General features: G+C 28.9%; 2 protein-coding genes across 2 annotated transcripts; one reads left to right on the top strand and one right to left on the bottom strand.

The window, feature by feature from the left end:
- The first annotated feature begins 3190 nt into the window (after positions 1–3190).
- LOC114189114 lies at positions 3191–4391 on the top strand. Its single transcript, XM_028077821.1, has 2 exons — positions 3191–3602; positions 3748–4391. Exons 1-2 carry the CDS (start codon positions 3326–3328, stop codon positions 4227–4229), a joined length of 759 nt encoding a protein of 252 aa, XP_027933622.1. The 5' UTR covers positions 3191–3325; the 3' UTR covers positions 4230–4391.
- Positions 4392–13956: 9565 nt separating this feature from the next.
- LOC114188778 lies at positions 13957–15137 on the bottom strand. Its single transcript, XM_028077418.1, has 2 exons — positions 14847–15137; positions 13957–14633 (listed from the first exon to the last, which is right to left on the bottom strand). The coding sequence occupies exons 1-2, from the start codon at positions 15121–15123 to the stop codon at positions 14152–14154; spliced, it is 759 nt and encodes a 252-aa protein (XP_027933219.1). The 5' UTR covers positions 15124–15137; the 3' UTR covers positions 13957–14151.
- Between the last annotated feature and the right edge of the window lie 6588 nt (positions 15138–21725).

Raw genomic sequence — 21725 nt, forward strand, 5'->3', positions numbered from 1 at the left:
TATAATGAAGAGCCACTAACTCCAAAACTTAAGGAACTACAAACAAGGCTCCTATTGTCTTCCCACATAGACAAAAGACTTGGGCTTAGCCCAGGCCCATATAGAATCTGAATATTGGCCCAACATAACTAAGGGGGGGCCCAACCCATAAGAAAAGACAGACACAATTAATAACTCTATAAATACACGTAGACCCAACAATTAAAAGGATTAATTCACTAGAAGAAAACACATACAAGTCAAGGAGAAAACCATTCCTAGAAGTCAGTGATTGGAGTAAGACATGATTTGTGTTCCCTAACATTTTGTTATTGTTTCCGCAGGAACAATATATTTAATTTAATATTTATAAATTAATTAGAAATAAAAAATTTGAATAGTGATTATATTAAATAATATAATTTAAATATATTATAATTATGATAATAAAAAAATATCATAAAAAATATTGTAATTATGGTTATTTTTGATAAAATTAATTTTAATAAATGTATATTTATTTGGTTAAAATAATTTATGTGATAATGTCTTTTGTGTAATAAGTTGAAAAAAATTAAATTAAATTTTTACTATATAAATATGCATTTATCTGGTTCATATCAATTCCCTTAATTCATCTTATTCTCTATTCATTATTTATTATACTTTTATTACGGACTTTTTTTTAAAAAGAAAATAACAATTTTAGTACTAAGTAATATATGTTTTCTAATTATTAACTTTAATTTAAATAATTACTAACTTCAATAAATAATTTTCTAATTTGAATTTGAATTTGAATTTGAATTTATTCCCTTTTATTTTAAATTATAAATTATGAAATTATATATTTTGCTGTATTTTAGATTTATATATTTATTCTAAAGAAAAATTTTGAAAAAAATCTATACTTTTGTAATATTTCCCTTAAATAATTTCTTTTATATATAAACCTAAATGCTTTAAATTTATACTTCTAATTTTTAATTTTATATTAAATTTCTTTTCAAATATTTCCACGTATAATCATATTATTATTTAATAAATTATTTTAAATAAATAAATATCCATTTATCAAAATTAATTTTATAAAAAAAACATAATTACAATATTTTATTATAATAGTTTTTCTGTTACCATAATTATAATATATTTAAACTATCTTATGACTCTTAAAATTATTTATTCTCGATTAAATTATAAATATTAAACTAAATATATTTTTAAATTTATATTCACATGAGTTTATAAAAAATTATAACTTTTTAATAAAGTAATTTATTATAAATAAATGGGTTAAGTATTTTTTTAGTCTCTGAACTTTAATAATAATTAGAATTCATTCTTAATGAAATTTTGATAAATTTTTGTCCTCAAATTTTAAAAATGAGTGGACATAGTCCTTTCAATCCAATTATGTTAATTCTTTTTGAGGTGTCAAACATGTTTGATGCTAGTATTCTAGTTGTTTACACTGTTTAACACGTTCTTACTTCAATATCTGTTAGAAAATGTGTTTGACACGTTTGCGATTGGTTAATGTCTTCATGTTCAACAAAGAAGTCACTAAGATGGCCAAACAGGTTGAGAGTTCCCATAACACATTCTTTTTGCAAGTTTAGTACCTGCATAAAAAAAATAGTTTTTGTTGGAGCCAAATTAAATTCCACCTTGAGAACATTTGGATTGAGATAACTTATGCTTAACTATAACTAACAAGGGTAACCAATGTGCAAATCATAGACCATGGGTTCGTAGTTATGAACTCTTAAGTAAACACATATTTGGATTTACAATTTACTCAGTAAAGCAATGAATGAATATCATCACTGCTATACTATAACTAACATGGATATCTAATGTGCAAATAATAGAGCAAGTGTTCGCAGTAATTATATCTTAAGTGTGGATTTACAGTTTACTCAATAAGTCAACAAATGCAAAATCACTCATGCTCCACTATAACTACCAGGGATATCTAATGTGCAAATCATACAACATGGGTTCGCAGATATTAAGTCTTAAGTAAGCACATATGTGGATTTACAGTTTACTGACTTAATCCAAGAAAAATGTAAGTGAAAACATTTCAGAAACAACAACAACCAAAATAAGAATACAGAATCTTAACCCTAACCTTAAAAACCCACATTCAAAACAAAACTCATCTTCGATCTTGCTTTTTAAACAAAAAAAATCACAATACGCAAAAATAAATACAACTTACCACCACGCACCTTTCGAAGAAGCGACATCGATTAGTTTCCACCACAAGGATGAAACCCACAAACTTACACCACTACAATGATGACGACACTACAAATAACAACATAAATCTCTCCTTTCCACCCCAATGGATACGAACGTCAACCGTCGAAACTTTCGTCCAATGGGTAAACCCACACTGTTGCGACAAAGAAGAATAAGAGGGGTTTTTAGAAAAATAGGAGTTAAAGATGAAGAATGGTGGTGAAGACGAACATCAATGGTTGAAGACGATGCGTTTTAGTTCAACCATTTGCATTTTCGCTTTCTGTTTTTTTTCCTCCAATTTCCACTCCGTGTTTTTTTTTCCTTCCTCTTTCTTCCAAACAAACCAACGTGAACATTGAAAAAAATCAAAAAACAAATGTCATGTCACATTGTGTGATAAGTTGTCAAAAGTGAACGTTACTATATCATTTTTCTTCAAAAAAAGTATAAAAAATTATTCTATTTAGCAACTTTATGAACTTTCAATAAAATGTTTAATTTTGGAAGAGAAAACGAGTTATGGAGTAAAGTGATATGTAACATGGTCCTTTGGCGCGGACATATAAAATTTCATAAATCATAATATACTAACATTAATTTTCTCTTTAATAAACACAAATGACAGGGTTTAAACAAAATTAACTTTAAATTGCTGTATTAATGGTATAATTTTTTTATTAAACTGAAAAAAATAACTATATCAATACTATCATACTCAACTAATAATTTATCCAAAATAAAAATAATCACTTTTTATTAAAGAGGTGTAAGAAAATTCAAAAGTACATATATAATTAAAATTTAATATTATGGGTTTATAAAAATAAGCCTAAAGCTTTTCAATATGAAAATAGCCCTAACTCTAGGTTTATGAAAGAATAGGCAACCCTTATTTTCTTCATAATAAGTTAGTTTTATAGTAGAATAGGGAGCACCTATTAAAACCTCCATCAGCCAATATGTTTAGCTTTATGGAAGAATAAACAAAACCTACTTTCTTCCTTCTCTCATGAAACCTTCCATAATGAAGCAATAAGTGTTATATATATACCCCATGCAGGAAGTACCAACATAACATAAGAAAGGTTAAAGTATGAGTATGAAGCTTCACAATTGGTCAAGCTCAGAGTATAAAGAGTTAGTTCTCATATACTCTGAAGGATCCAAAAGTAACATTTTGGGTTTGAGGCACAACCAAAATAGGGTATTGCTGAGACTTCGCAACCCTTTCTGCGACTCTGGTGCAACGCGTGAGCTTCTGGTGGAGGTCACTGCTAAGAAGGGAAACACTCGTGAAGGTTTCTACTTTTGGGCTGTCAAAGTGACCACAGGCAGACTCGATGACACTCGTAACCATAATGGATTCAATGGTGAGTCAGATCTGAAACAAACTTTGAACAAGTCTTTTTCTTTACTTCAAATGAAACAACTAACAATATGTTTCGTGATTCTGTCAACAAGTGTGGTCTTTTTCTATGTTTTTGTTTGATGATTATGTCCCTGACTTTGAGACAGTTTGTTATAACAAATATTGGAGCGAGCTTTGTGGGAAGGAAAGTTGCTTTTATGAAGTGATTCGCAAAGTTGGAAACAGAAATTCTGAGGAGAAGGTGAATTGGGAGTTTTCTCACTGGTATTCTGCCGGTGGTGGAACACGAATCGCATACAGTGTCATTATCGAGTGTGACAAAACAAGTGGTCTTAAGGCAGAGCTTAAAGGCCCTTTTAAATGCTTGAATTTGGAGAAAGAACCAGAATCTGAGGCTGCACTCACTCTGCAGAAGATGGAGAAAGAGCCCAGAAAAGAAGCTGAGAGAAAGTTTGTGGAAAGTAAGTTGGAAGGAAGAGAACACATTCTCCTTGCACAAGGTTCTGAGCAACGTGCCACGGTGGTGAATAATATTGTTAATTCAGGAACATTTACTGGTTCTGGAAATGGCTCTAAATACGAAGATTGTAAGATTGATATGAGGTCGGATTTTAAATCATCACCCTAGCCCTGGATTAAGACGTCGAATGTTGTGTTATTTAAAAAATAATTGTGATTTTCTATGAATTTAATAATGCAACTGTGGAGTTTGAAGTATGTATTAATTGGGTCATCACCTTTCTGAAGGAATATAAATTTATCATCATCTATATATGGGTGGCCTACGTTGATCTATAAAAGTTAATTGCGTGTTGTTGTTAGATTTTATTGTTAATTAACATAATGTATATTAGTTATGTATCTTTATATTGGAAAAAATTCTTATAATTAAATTTTAATTACTTTATAATTTTATGGGTTTTCAATTGAATTTATATTAGAAATCTTCATTTTTTTTATTGATTTTTTTCAGTTAAGTCTTCCTTAATCAGAGTTACACATGACCGTTGGATTTTGTAAATTTAAACAAAAATTTTTAGACAATAAGAAAAATAAAATTTTGAAATCTAATTATATTTATAAAATATCATTATTTTGTGTCTCCACATTGATTTATCTCTAGTATTTTGTTTAATATATGAAGTAAAACAATGATGTTTTTTATAAATCTAAGTTCATGGCATTCTGTTTAATGAAATGCTCACGTCACTTAATTGATTAATCAATTCAAATATAATTTTTTTTAACATAAAATGTTTTAAACCCACTGGATGTGATAGATAAAGGATTGTCTAGAATCAACATCAATCTCGGTATTAGTTAATGGAAGCCCCACGTGAGTATTTAAGTCAACTAAAGGATTAATATACAAAGAGATACTCCAAACTTTTGAACTGCAGTAAAATGGTTATTCTTTTTACCTATTTAGGCCTCCGAACAGGGGGTAATCATAGAAAGAGTTTTTACATATTGTAGGAAGATAGCTTCGGTAACTTGGGATAACATATGTAAGCTAAAACAAGAGGGTGGATTAGAAGTTAGAGACCTAGAAGCATTCAACAAGGATTTTCTTCGAAAATGGAAGTGGAGAATGGGTACAAGTAAATACAACCTATGGAAAGAAATTTTGGAATTAAAGTATGCATCTTGAAGGAATTTAAATTATTTAACTTAAAATAAATGAGTCTTGGTGGTGAAGAGATCTTAGGAAAGTATGTTGTAAGAGACAAAAAGAAAACTGGTTTGTCAATGATATTTATTGGATTACATGAATGGTATACCACAATGTTGCAAAGAATCACTTCCATCAATTTTGTGGACTTAGTAAAAAATGTAATACAATTTGGAGATGGTTGCTATTGTGTGAACCAATTGGATGCATAGAAATAGATCATTTTGAGGAGGAAGGTGAAGTGGCGAAGTGTTAACTTAGCTCATATTAAGGTTTGGATTTGGATCACAAATAAAGTTTCAAATACAAGATTTTCTTACTCAGATTGGTGTCTATGTCCAATTTTATACATTAAATCACTAGGAAGTTGGTTCTTCTTGACTTTCATAAGTTGTCATATTGGATTATATATATATATATATATAACAACTAATATAACTTCTGTCTATTTTTCATTTACACCCACAACATATTCTTAGTAGTTGGGTATAAACCGTAGTGTCTGAATTGTAAGGAAGTTTTAATCATGTTACTATTATGCTCTAATGTGGTCTAAGTTGTAGAGTGATAGCAACCTTGGCATGTGGTATCCCCAAATGCTATACTTTAAATCTTAGTTATCTAATTTTCTAGACTTAGGTTATATAGGTATACAAATTTGGCTATAGGTGATCAGTGGCATAAATCTAATAAGGAAAGAAGAAAGCATCATAAACAAAAATGAAAGGGATGTGTTTTTATAAGTAGCTTATGTTGGTCATAACAAACCTATAATCTATTTTAGGCTCTTGTAATATTTAATGTCTTTTGAAGAAGGTCACAGAGGTAAAAGATTAGAGCACCCTAAATACTCTTCTATTTTATATATTTTTTTATTTTTAATATAAAAAAATCATATTACACCAACCAATGGCAAAATCATACAACAAAGATTACATTAGAAATTATATAAAAAAAATTAGATGCTCTATTTAATGATTTTTTTAAGAACTCAAAAAACAATCATATTTATAGTACATATTCTCTCTAGCTCTCTCTTTTCTTACCGCTCAAACATTCAAGCTAATTGGCTCTGATACCACTTTGTTAACAAATAAATCTTTATGTGAATAAACTTATTCATTTTTTGTGTTGTTGTGTTAGCAGAAGTTTGTATAACATTAGAAATGAATTTAAGTAATAGGGATTTTTAGAACCTCTATTAAGTGCCAAAGGTTTATTTCTAAACATTGGGCAATTAGTCTAAGTTTAGTTCAAACTTCAGTAAATGTATATAATTAGATAATTTCTGAATATTTTTAAATCAAATAATTAAAAAAATATTATAATTTTTTCCTTCTCATTTCTTTTTTGCTTCCCTCCCTCTCTTCTTTCAATACCCTTAGGTTTAGCTCTTGCAAGACTATCACACCCCACACCAACCCCCATTGTCACATTACATTGCACCGGAGTTCAACCGCACCGGAGTTGCATTGCACCAAAGTTGCACTATGTAACACTCCAATTTTGCGCTTGCTAAAATCGATAATCAACATAAATTACATAGTTTAAAATAAAACTTCATTCATATTTTATTGAAAATCTCAACTACAAATAGACTTTATTGAAAAGGAAAAACCTAAGAGTAAAACACTATCCCAAACGTCTCCCGATATTGTCCACTATCCCTAATGTTGTGCATCTTCCTCAACCTATACTATTATCTACTCTTGTAAAAATACGATCATTCTCTTTGAAACTCAACCTTTAAAACCTTTTTTATTCTTCCTATGTTTCAATCTTACTCTTACTTTTTTCTCCACATCTACTCAGTTGCGTTCTTTCTCACCCAAGTGTAATACTCACTCACTCCTTTAGTATGTATATTCACGAGCTTCACTCTCACCCTTAAAACCCTAAATACTTTTAAGAAATTTTAGGTGATATTTCTAATAACCATAAAATATCAAATATATCTTTCCCATTCTTTCCAGTTCTATCTCTTAGAAAATCTTTTAAATAAAAATTGTAATAAAGTGTTATATCTTATAATAACTTTTTAAATAAATTCATTTAAGAAATAACCATCATTTATAACTTGCATACATTATAATAACTACTTTATTTATTTTTTAAATAAAATAAATATTTTAAATAATTAGTAAACTATAAACCATTTTTAAATAATAGAAAAATAATAAATTAAATTCCTAATTATTATAATTTTCTTACGTCTTACATTCCACCCAATAAACAAAAAAATTTGTCCTCGAAAATCAAATTTTCTGTTTATTCTCCCATAACCTCAAGTCCCAAAAAATGACTTCCTGAAATGAAATTTCACCTCTTTCAAGGATCTAGCTATAACACTTGTCCTTCTTTGATAAGACCTAAGAGAAATACTAAAAAAAATGCAGTTAAACAAACATTAGAATAAATCCATACTTTAATTGACAATGCAAAGCAAAGACACAATAAGCTCACTTCTCATAACACACTTAGGATCTAACCATTGCTCTGATACCAAAATATAACACTCCAATTTTTTACGTCCTAAAATTTATAATTACACCAATTACATAATTTAAAATAAAACTTCATTCAAATTTTATTAAAAATTTGAATTACAAATAAACTTTATTGAAAAGGAGAAACCTAAGACTAAAACACTATCTCAAATGTCTCCTAATATTGACCATTCTCCCTAACGTCGTGCATCTTCCTCAAGACCTGTAAAATTATCTACTCCCGTAAACATACGATAGCTAACGTAAACAATAACAATAGTTTTCACCACATTATAAGTTTAAATATATTTTTCAATAAAAATCATAAATTCAAACCACACATCATACAAATACACACAAAATTTATTGTCTCATCCAGCAATACACCAATAATGATCTGAATGTCAGGAATTTGATTTGTAACTCTCACACATAGCTTACCAATACAAGTGTCACTTCCCATTTCTCTTCCTGCGAGCTTCGATGAAGTACACAATTGTCACTTCCCATTGCTCCCTTAAGAGTCCCAACAAAGTACACAAGTGTCACGTCTCACTATTCTCCTCGATTGCCCCAACAAAGTACATTCGGTACAATTACACAATGTTTAACCCTTCACCACCTTTCGTCGAGTCACCACACACAAAAATGCAAAATGATAATAAAATAAAAATGTAAGCTCCCCTTGCCTTTTACTTTCACTTTTTCCTTCATCCTTTTCGAAACTCAGCCTTTAAAATCTTTTCCACTCTTCCTATGTTTGAATCTTACTCTTACGTTTTTCTCCAAATTTACTTAGTTGCATTCTTTCTCACTCAAGTGTAACACTCACTCTCTCCTTTAATATGTATATTTATTGGCTTTCACTTTGACCCTTAAAACCCTAAATACTCTAAAGAGATTTTAGGTGATACTTCTAATAATCATAAAATAGTAGATATATCTTTTCCTATCTTTCTAGTTCTATCTCTTAGAAATTCTTTTAAATAAAAATAATAACGTTTATATCTTAAACAAATTCATTTAAGAAATAAGCATCATTTATAACTTGCTTGTTATAATCACTACTTTATATATCTTTTAAATAAGGTAATTATTATTAGAAAAGTGATTAACCCAAAACACACCAAAATCGGATAAAAATGCATCACAAGTTTCCACTAAAATTATCCACAAACCCTAAAAATAATAAGAACTTGTATTGAACTTTTTGCCTAGAATAGAGAAAACTTAACCTAGAACACAAAAATTAGTCAAATTCTAACCCTAAATCAATTAAAGAGGGACCACAACTATCCATTGAGGGTTCAAAATTCAAAAAGATTTCAATTAGCCTACAGCCTCACCAAATGCTTAGAATGTATTTAGCCTACAACCCCTCTGCCTAATCAAGCTTCTTTTTGAGTTAATGAATGACTTTGTTCGTTTCTTCTACTTTCCTATTGGATTTTGGGTACTAAAAAAAGTTAGTGTTTGATACCGAGTTGCACTTGGAATCCCTCAAATCTTTTATCAATAAATTTACGATCGTTATCGATAACTAAGGAATGAGGACAATGCCGACACACAATTTTTTTTAGAAAAAGTTTTGAACCAGATGAACAGTGATAGTGGCTGAGGTTCTACCTCTATCCACTTAGTAAAATAATCAATATAAACTATAAGAATTTTACCTGATCTTTGGCTAAAGGGAAAGGGTGAGTATATCCATGGCCCAGGTCGAGAATGGCATGGTGTGACCATGGGCAATTCCTCTAGTGGGCGAATGTGCAGACGACCAAAGTTCTGACATTCCTCACACATCATGATGCATTTGAGAGCATCTTCTTTCACTCTGGGTAAATAGTATCTGACTCGAATAACTCTTGTAGTAGTACACCGAGCTCTTGAATGTATTCCACATATCTCTCAATCAAGCTCAGCTAACACGTATTTAGCTTGTGGCCGGCTTAAGCACTTCAAGAGAGATGTGGAAAACACTATTTAATAGAGTTCATCATTGTGCAACACATAAAAGGAGGCTTGCCTTCGTACTCTACGTGTTTCCATCGAATCATTTAGTAAAACATCATGCACCAAGTAATTAACAACAGGTGTCATCAAGTTTGGACTTAGCAAGTCTATTTTCAAGATATCCTCCTAATCCAAGCTCGGTATGGTAACTATTTCTTGTATTAAGGTTCGATGTTGACCGATGCTATGGAAATAGCATCAACTTGAGCATCATCCTCTCTAGGTGTGTGTAACAGAGAATTCCCTTAACCGATCTATAAGATTTTTAACTATATGATAGTAGCGTTGCAACTGTGGCTCTTTTATACCTTTGATCTACTCGATAACAAGCTACGAATTACTTTGGCATTTTAACTTCTTGACGCCTAGTTTTTACTTCCTTTGATTATTGGAAGTCTCAAAGCTAAATTTAATAGCCTATTCTACAACAACATCATTAAGGCCTTCCTGGGTCACATCTATATATGAGTGTCCAATTTATTTCAGCTTCGTCGAGTTGTTGTAGCTCAATTAGAATATCAACTAAGAATTGAGCTATTATAGTGCCTCGATTTTGATATTTCAATTCAAACTCAAATAATTCCACTAACTAAGTTGTCATCCGGCTAGCTAAGTTTGACTTTTAGAATATCTTCTTGATAGGATAATCTATTCAGATTATGAAATTGTATCTCCGAAAGTGATGTTTGAGACGTCGTGCTGAGAATACTAGGGCAAAACTAACTTCTCATTGGTTTGGTGCCTTTCTTCCGTCGGTTGTAAGGTTCGACTTGTGAAATAGAAGGGTTATTGCTTTCTACCCAGCTCCTGAACGAGTATTGAGCTAATAATAATGGGTGCTACTACCAAGTACAACACAAGGTTGGCACTAGGACGAGGACTAGCTAATACAAACAAGGAATTGATATAATTCTTGACTTTTTGAAACATGGCCTCACACTCTTGGTTCAATGGTATTGTTAAGCTTTTTTTATCATCTCAAAAAAGGGTTGATCTGCATGTTATGTAGTAAAATTATTTTGAATACTTTCTCTAACTCGACAAGGTGGTCCTTGGATTTTTAGATTTTTCGATTTGATGACCATATCATCAACGTAAACTTCCATCGTTTTACTAATGAGGTAAACAAACAATTTTTCCATCAACCTATAATATGTCGCACCAACAATCTTAAGGCATGAACTTATAACAATAATTAGATCATTCTATCATGGAAGTTGTTTTTTCTTCATCGACAAATACATCCTTATGTGAATATAGCTTGAGTAGGCATGAAGAAAACTCAACATCTTAAATGTTCCAAAATTTGCTCATGCTGGTTGAAAATTTGGCGGGCGAGGCAAGACTCTTGGATCTAAAACTGACAGAGTCACCTTGGTATTATTCCACACACATGAATATTTCAAAAACTTGATTTTTGATATAAGCCTTATAGATGATTTAATGGGTTCTTAATAGGTTCTCATTTAGTCACTCCATCTAGACATATAATTCACCATGATTTGTAGTTTTAACTTTTTACCTTGATAGCTAATTCATTTAAAATTTAGTATTGTTGGCTGTACTATTACGTCAATGAAAAATATTATGTTATTATCGTTTCACTTCACTATCTCTTGATGTTCTCCATATCTTAAAATTCTGATATGTATATTAATTTGATGAATTGTAAGGTGATATTGGTGCGGTTTTTTTTATTGCTTAAAGCTAACATAAATTCATTGACTTGATTTTTATTTGATTTCTTAAGGGATGACAACGAGGCGGGACGGGGACGGATTTCACTATCCCATATCCATCCCATAAAAAAAATTCATCCACATCCCCATACCCAAACCCAACGGTTATCAAACTTTTGTCTCATCCCCATCCCCACCGGGTAACGGGTATAATCTCGTACCCATACCCGTACCCATTTTCTTACTGCTTTAATATTAATTTTAATTAATTTTTATAAAATAATAAGAAATTACGGTAAAGGAAACATAATATTATCAAATATTCAATATTAGGAGTATAGTTGTTTCTTCGATATCATATACTTTGAAATAAATTATAATTGTTTACATTTTAGATTAGAATACCAAATAAAATTTAATGAGAACCAAAATATTTATTAAATTTGCAAACATTAATGAAACCTAGTTGATAAATTTAAAAAATATTTTTAAAATAACATAAAAGGAAAAAATTATTTTTTAAAAAATATAAAAGGAAAAAAGTATTTAAATTAAAATATATTTTAAATGTTTGTTTACTTCAATTTTTTAAATTATAATGAATCTATTTTTTATACACTAATAAAAGTTATAATACATCACTTGATCAAAATGACGCAAAGAACAAATAATAAACATAATAAAATTTTATCATAGATCTTGTATCTTTTAAACTCCAATATATGTTAGATGGTGATAAAAAAATATTGATGGCAATTACATTAAATTTTTATATTGTAGTAAATAAAAATTATTTGTACAATTATAGTGAAAAAATTAAAGTATGATTGTAATGAGTTAGAAAATAAAAAATAATTAGATAAAATTTATCGAAATAGAATTCTACATGATGAAAATAAACAAAAATAAAAATATTAAAAAATTAACAAATATGTGTCTTATAAACAATTTGGAGACTATTGGAAGGAATTACACAAAGAAAAACAAATGTATAATTAAGGTAATGATAAGACGAAAAATATCTTAGAGATTTAAGAAAACTTTTCAAATATGAACATATATACTGAATGGTTGAGAAATAACAAAAGTTGTTTTAGCGAAATAAAAGAGAATTGCACAAAAAAAAACAAATGTATAATTAAGGGTATGATAAAACGAAAAATATCTTAAAGATCTAAGAAAACCTTTCAAATATGAACATATATACTCAATGGTTGAGAAATAACAAAAATTGTTTTAGCGAAATAAAAGAGTTAGTCAAATAAAACAAAAATTAATAATAATAAGTAAAGATTTTTTTTATATTACCTAGTAAATGAAATGTTTATGCTATTAAATACTTAAATTGAGAGTATTAAACATTCTCATATGAAAGAAAAATATACAATAAATAAAAATATTAAAAAATAATAGAAATATTCAAATGTTAGACATAAATTTTTTTTAATTGACATACATCATTTTAACATATTGGAGATGCGAATGAGTTTTATGACAAACCAAATATTTAGAAGAAATAAAAAATAGAAGGAATATATATATATAGGGTTACTTAATTAATTGTGAATATTTTAATAATTTAAACCATGATGGAGATATGGTGGGGATAGGTATTATGGCGGGGATATATTCATCTCCATCCTCATCCCCATACCCAATTGAAAAAATCGGAGATTTCCCATAGCCATACCCATACCCAGTCAATGCAGGGATTCCTCGTCAAAACGGGAACGGATTCGGACAATACCCACGGAAACAGGTTTATTTGCCATCTCCTGTCAACAACTTATCATTAACTTGTGCGATTGTATTTTTTTATTTTAGGTTGATCTAAGGAGGACTAATAATTCTGAAATTATGCTTACTAATGTATAGATGATCAGTTGGACTTGTATGCTTGGACTTGTATTATGTTTATCTTGGATTTGGATGTATTATGTGTGACTTTGATGTTTATCTTCAACTTGCATTATGTTTAATTAACTAAGTTAACAATGTCTATAATTTTATGTTTGCAATGAATTAAATATGCTAGATTGTTTGAAATGTTAATGAATTGGAACTCGAACAAGTTCTAGGATGTATCTCGAAATAGATTTTGCATTTCCAAAATCACAAGCATTTGGCGTCCCATTTTCGTTGATGCCAAATGCCAACATTCTTGTAGTGCCATCAAAGACTATGATGTTCATTTCTTTTGATATATTATCATGTACATTCCATCCTTCTCAGAATTGTGTCTCTATCAACTTTGTAAATAGATGTCTAATTTCTGGGGTTGTTACGGTTTAAAACTACAAAATGCAATATGCAAATGGTCGTGTAACTCTGAATAAGGCAGACTTAATTAATTGGAAAAGAAATTCAATAAAAAATGAGGATTTTTTAAATTCAATTGAAAAGCAAAAATTTATAAATTAAAATTTAATTAAGTGATTTTTTTTTCAATATAAAGATACATGACTAATAACAATACAAAGTATATTATGTTAATTAACAATAAAATCGAACATCAATACCGAATTAAAACTTTTATAGATCAACCATGTGGCCAGCCATGCACAGGTGATGATAAATTTATTCCTTCAGGTAGGTGACCCAATACAGTAATCCAAACTCCTCAGTTCCATTATTAATTAATTTCATAGAAAATCACGATTATTTTTTAAATAACACAGTGTTCGACATCTTAATCCAGGGCTAGGATGATGATTTAAAATCCGACCTCATATCAATCTTACAATTTTCGTATTTAGAGCCATTACCACCACCATTAAATGTTCCTGAGTTAATAATATTATTCACCACTGTGGCACGTTGGTCACAACCTCCCGCAAGGAGAATGTATTCTTTTCCTTCGATTTTACTTTCCACAAACTTTCTCTCAGCTTCTTTTGTGGGCTCTTTCTTCTTCTTCTGCAGAGTGAGTGCAGTCTCAGATTCTGGTTCTTTCTCCAAATTCAAGCATTTAAAAGGGCCTTTAAGCTCTGCCTTAAGACCACTTGTTTTGTCACACTTGATGATCACATTGTATGCGATACGTGTTCCGCCACTCACAGAATACCAGTGGGAAAACTCCCAATTCACCTTCTCCTCAGAATTTCTGTTTCCAACTTTGCGAATCACTTCATAAAAGCAACTTTCCTTTCCACAAAGCTCGCTCCAATATTTGTTATCACAAACTGTCTCAAAGTCAGGGACAAATTTTATTCAAGCTTCACTATCCAACACACGTTTTATTTGAAAGATTTTGCATGCATCATATAGACATAATCAACAAACAAAAACATAAAAATAGACCACACTTGTTGACAGAATCGCGAAACATATTGTTAGTTGTTTCATTTGAAGTAAAGAAAAAGACTTGTTCAAAGTTTGTTTCAGCTCTGACTCACCATTGAATCCATTATGGTTACGAGTGTCATCGAGTCTACCGGTGGTCACTTTGACAGCCCAAAAGTAGAAACCTTCACGAGTGTTTCCCTTCTCAGCAGTGACCTCCACCAGAAGCTCACGCGTTGCACCAGAGCCGCAGAAAGAGTTGCGAAGTCTGAGCAACACCCTATTTTGGTCGTACCTCAAACCCAAAATGTTGCTTTTGGATCCTTCAGAGTATATGAGAACTAACTCTTTATACTCTGAGCTTGACCAATTGTGAAGCTTCATACTCATATTTTAACCTTTCTTATGTTATGTTGGTACTTCCTGCATGGGCATGGGGTATATATATAACACTTATTGCTTGATTGTGGAAGGTTTCATGAAAGAAGGAAGAAAGTAGGTGTTTTTTATTCTTCCATAAAGCTAAACACATTGGCTGATGGAGGTTTTAATTGGTGCTCCCTATTCTACTATAAAACTAATTTATTATGAAGAAAATTAGGGTTGCCTATTCTTTCATAAACCTAGCGTTCTAAATACTAAATTTTGTATGCGTACTTTTGAGTTACTAGTTTTATTTTGGATAAATTAGTTAGTTCAGTGTAATAGTATCCATGTATTTAGTTTTTAGTATAATAAGACAAATTACACTATTAATTCAACAACTTTAATTCTATTAGTTTTGTTTAAACCCTGTTAATAGTTAATATGATTAGGTATATGCAATTAATCTAGAAGAATTACTAAGCATTTTGTATGGGTTTCCTTCAAGTTTAATTGCATATGAACATTTATTTTTCCCTTTAATAAACACTTAACAATTACTTATATTAACTATTTACAGAGTTTAAACAAAATTAACGAAATTATTAACTGACATTTTGTGTACACCAAGTTCAAACAGAACTAGGTACATGGGTGCACATATTTTATAGGGATTGGTAACGGTTTTCTTAAACACAAAAAAATTGACCAAAAAAAAAACAAATTAAGAATTGTTAATTCTTCCATTATACATTATCTCAGCACGTTTGATGGAGAGTTTTCCACTGATCTTCCTCACATATCAAGGACAATATTTTAATTATGCATGACATGTTACACATGCTTGGTGTGCCAAACCAAATAGTTTGTCAACGTTAAATATCTTACTAAAACTAATAGCGTGTTCGTTTGAAAAGATTCATCAAATAAACTGATTTGGAAGAGCAAATGTTAATTTAATTTCGTGTTTCAATAAGATGATTTGAATATAAATACAAAGATGGATTTGTGAGATAATATACAAATTCCATCTTCTCAAAACTACAATGATTTACATAAATTATTATATATTTTACCTTTATATCTTTATTCTATAACAACAAAAACTGATTCATAATTAGAAAAAAAAAAAACAAAATTAATAATTCGTTATGATAAAATAACTTATCCTACAATAAATTTTATAAATATATATATATATAATAATTATTAATAATATATGTAAAATAATAATTATTATTATTAACAGAATATATTTATAATAATTAATAATGATTAAAATATTATTAAATATATATATATATATATATATATATATATATATATATATATATATAACGGTTAAGTATTCGATTACATAACGTATATGTATATGTTATACAAAACGTAACTAATTAATAAAACAATATATATAAAATAAATTATAATAATAAATAATTAATATATGTATATATATATATATATATATATATTTAATTAATAATATATATAATACTCATTAATAATTAAAATATTTTTAAAAATATAATGATTAATATATCAATATACAATAACTAATAATGTATATATAATTATAATAGTAATTATAGTATATAGTATTGTTAAAGTATATAGTAATTAATAATAATTATAATATTGTTAAAAACTAATAATATATGTAATTATTATTAACTTATATATATAATAATTAATATATAAAAATATAATTAAAATATTCTTAAATTTAAATTTTTTTAATTTATTCAATTGTAATTTTATTAAATTTATATTATGAAGAGTATTTTGGTAAACTTAAAATTTTATTTATTATAACATTTTTTAATCTATCATATCAATCAAATCACTTACTAATTTTCATAAAATTTATCTTCAAATTCACTCACTTTATTCTTTAAATCTACTCAAAAAAACATACATATTCATCTTCTTAAATCTACACAAATTCATCTTCACACTCTCTCTCAAATTTATCTTTCCAACCGAACACAGCCTAAAACTTGAGCAATTGCTTGGGCTCATTTGACTTAGCTTGAATTTTAAGTTTCAATAACGTGGGTGGATGCTAATTTTCTAAAATAATTATGTAGCTATTTATTATTATTTGACTTTATCTTATGCATGAGATCAAATCTACCTATACAATGGTTAAGTTGGAAAAAAAAATAGCCATGCGAAAGAAAATCAACTTTATGATAGTAGAATGAGATTGCCTTTAAAACTTGTATAACTTGTTCTAATATTGAGAAAATAATAATATCTTGCATAAGTCATATTCTGATCCTCCTCTTATACTAATATCTCATTCTTATTTTTCATATGATAACAGGTGACAGCGAATTAAATTTTGACGTGTCAATTTAAATAAGATGTCATGATAAAGTAATTCTTAATACGAGCTTTTTAAACAAAGTCGTCCTTGATTTTAAAATTTGAGATTTGAGTGTTTTTATGGGAAGGGAAGAGAAGGATAATGTTAGAATTATAGGTAATTAATTATTAACAAATTATTAATGGACATTTTGTGTTCACAAAGTTGAGACATCCACTGGTGTAGATATATGAAATTACTAGAGAAATATAATATTATTTTGGGAAGACACGTATTGAGGAGAATTTGCTTTGAAGGATATACACCCTGTACTCTTTGCTAATTCAAACCAAAAGATTCTTCATTAAAGGAGTTTAGGTACTGCTTGGAATGTTAACTTGCTTGGAATGTTATACATTATGACAACACGTTTGATGAAGAATTTTCAACTCTTCCCCACATATCAAGGACAATATTTTAATTATGCATGACCTGTTACAACTGCTTTGGGGTGCCAAACCAATTTGTTTTTCAACGTTTAAATATCTCACTAAAACTAAACTTGATCAATTGTTAGGGCTCTTTGGCTTAGCTTCAATTTTATGTTTCAATAACATGGGTGATTGTTAGGAGTGGTTCAAGAGTTTAAAAAACTTAAAGCAAACTTAAAAAATTGAAGTCTTTTATTTTAATTTTATTTTAATTTTTTATACAAAATTATTTATTAAATTGTCATAAATCTTTTTTCAGAGTTTATTGGTGTTAAATAAGTTTTTATTTTCTTTAGCTTGGAGAGATATTTCAGCTGAAGCAAATGACACTAGAATTATTAACATTATTCTATAAACTATATATGTATTTGAAAAATAATCTATTTTTTATATAATTAAGAATGGCAATTGGTTTATCATTTTTCAAATTATCTTGTTCATTCAAAGAGCATCCGCCTATATTTTGTATTATCTACTTTTATAAATTTATTCATAACTCCTTTTTGTGATGCAACTAAAGCTTTAATTCTTCTTTTCTTTTGGATTCTTCTTTTTATATAATTAAGAGTGTCAATTGATTTATCATTTTCCAAATTATCTTGTTCATTCGAAAAGCACCCACCTATACTTTTTTTAATTCAATTTTCTTATTTATTTTTATAAATTTATTCATAACTCCTTTTTGTGATGCAATTAAAGGCTTGATTCTTCTTTTCTTTTGGATTTTAAATAGCCTAATTCAAATTTTCTAGTTGATATATCTATATATTTTTATGTGAAATAAAAAATTATAATATATAAAACACTACTAAAAATAAATATATAAAATGAATAAATTAAAACCTCTGGTTGTTAAGAAAGTAAATAGACTTGTAGTATTTTGAAGTCTAAAGTCTCTTTCTCATTCTCAAATCAACTTTTTCACAAACTTGCAATGTTTATTTTAAAATTAATCATTAATAAAAATAATTAAAAAAAATTAATATTCTTCTCAACTCAATAGTAAGTATTTTTTTTTCCGTAAACTTGAATTATCTTTCTGCATAAAACTCAACTTTGAATTACACTATAATTAATCTATTATCTACCAACAAACTAAACCATAATCTAATTAATAGTTTTGTAGAAAAATTTCAGTTCCTCGATATACAAAAAAAAAACTCTCGAAATTCGTAAATCGAAAAGTACCGAAAAACAAAATTGGGCAAAAGAAACACATTTCTAATTCTAATACAAATCCAAAGAGAATAAAAATAACAACAACACAAATATAAAGAAAAAACATACTATCCAGAAATGAGGATGAAAAAATTGGTACACACGGAGCAACATGAGATTCACGGATTGTAATCTCCACAAAAATCCTAAAAAAATGACTCTTAGAAAAGAAGAAAGTAAAGAGAGGTAAGAGAAGTCGTATAGATAAAAGAAGAAAATAGAAAATAGATTGATTATAAGAGAATAAAGATAACTCGTCATTATTTTTTCGTAAATAAAATTATAATTTACTAAAAGAAGGTTTTAACTCGTTAATTACCTTTTTTAATACTAATAAAAATTAAGAGACACTAATATTAAATTTATTAAATTTTATTCTCAAATATAAACTTATAATTAATTTAATAGAGGTATATTAGTAATAAAATATTTTATGAGGTCTTTTTTATCTTAAACATAATTTTATAATTAATTTAATATAGGTATATTAGTACTAAAAAAAAGGTTTTGAGGCTTTTTTTTAACATAATTTTATAATTAATTTAACAAGAGAAGTATTAGTAATAAAAAAAATTTGAGACCTTTTTTTCCTGGAGGCCTAAAACGAGTACTTCATTCGCTTTACCCTTGAGCCAACCTTGGTGGTTGTTAAATTTCTAAAATAATGTGTACCTATTTATTATTGTTTGACTTTATCTTATGCATGAGATCAAATCTACCTATACAATAGTTGAGTTGAAAAAAAAAAAGAATAGCCATGCATATTTCCAAAATGTTAAGCAATAACAAAATTCTAAATACATAATAATAAAACAAAGGTATTAGTTTATATCATATCCTTTACAATCATCGTCGAGTGTAGGGATGTCAAAAAAAATTGTACCCGTGGGTATCCGCAGATAAAATCCATAACGGGTAGGAAATTGATATTGTAAATAGATACTCATAGGTAATGGGTACGAGTATTTTTAATACTCACATGTTAACGAGGCGGGAACGATTATCATAGTATCTGTACCTGTGGATACTTGTACTTGTTATACTCTAATTTAAATTTAAAAAAATAAAAAAATGATTAAAATATTAACATATTGATTTTGAATGAGTTATTTTTTATCAATTAGTTTAAAAAAATATATTTTTTTTTTGTAAATTTTCATTCAATACTATTTAAATGGGTTATTTGGATTTTGTTGGAAATTTATGAATATTATGTATTGTATTTTATTTGAATTTACGATTAAAATATATTGTTAAATATTTATTTTTATTTTTTGTAAATACCTGCGGGTACCCTTGGATATTAAAAAATTACGCAGGTACCCGCATAACGGATACCTGATGGATATTGGTATGGTTACGGGGCAGATATTTATCCAGCGGGTAGGGTACGAGGGAGCTACTACCCGTACCCTACCCGTCCCATTTACATCCCTAGCCGAGTGGTTTTGCCACAACAAAGTTGACACTTATAGGGTGAAAAGTCCCGGAATATGTGCAAGAATTGTTAGGAAATAAATGTGAATTCATTCATTTTTGTTTTGTTGGGTTATTCATGCAATCAACAATGTAATGTAATTTATAGACTCAGTACTTTTTATTGTTGAAAATAGACAAAAGTGGTTATAAACCACAAACTCATACTATAACTACCGCTAATACATTAACTATCTATAACAGTTAATGCATTTAAGTTTATTTCAAATCCAACAAAGCTCTTTGGTAAACTTAAATGTTTATTTATCCTTCACCTTTGGTTTTCCATCTTTCATCCCGACTTGCCACATGTAATAACTCTTTTTTACTTTCTTATTGATGAAGTGAAAACGTGCATTGTGCTTACTCCTTTCATGAAAAGTAAGGTTCTTCACTATCTTGATAGTCGACTTATTCTTTGGTCTCTCAATGGTCGATCTGATTTTTGTTTACACAATGGCCAACTTGTTATTTTCTCTCTTAGTAGTTGACTTGTTTTTTGCATTCTTTGTAGCCGACTTGTTCTTTGCTTTCTTGATGGCCAACTTTTTATTAACCAGGTTCATGTCAATAGGTCAAGCTCCTTTTTTGAAAGACTAGACATTTCCACACCCATTTCTCATCAATAGATCGAGATCCTTTTGAGTTGTTCACATGCTCCACCAAGCTATCTGGGTAATCTGGATTCCCTGTCGCTCAATTCGGACACTTGGCCAAGTTATCTAAGTTGTTTACTTGCTCCGTCGAGCCACTTGGGCTCCCTACTGAGCTATCTACATGCTCGACCAAGCTCTACCTCATTAAGTTATTAAAGTTCTCAATCCTCCTTACCGAGCTTTCTAAGCTCTCCATGTGCCTTACAAGCTATCTGAATTATTTAGTTTCATGTAATCAATGCTCGAGCTATTGCGCATGTTAAGATTGGTACCAAAGCTTCCAAGCTGGGTATGAATGATCTCTGAACTTAGACCGATTTTTACCTTTCCATCATCAATAGCATCACCTCTTTCTCTTCAACATCCTCTTTGAGAAAGTTGGTTATTTCTTCTCTTTCATTCTTAGATCGACAATTTTTAGTAAAATGTCTGACCTTACCACAATTAAAACACTTATCCAAGTAGCACTCCATTGAAAAA

Source organism: Vigna unguiculata, chromosome 6 (genome assembly GCF_004118075.2).
Source record: "Vigna unguiculata cultivar IT97K-499-35 chromosome 6, ASM411807v1, whole genome shotgun sequence".
NCBI lineage: Eukaryota > Viridiplantae > Streptophyta > Magnoliopsida > Fabales > Fabaceae > Vigna > Vigna unguiculata.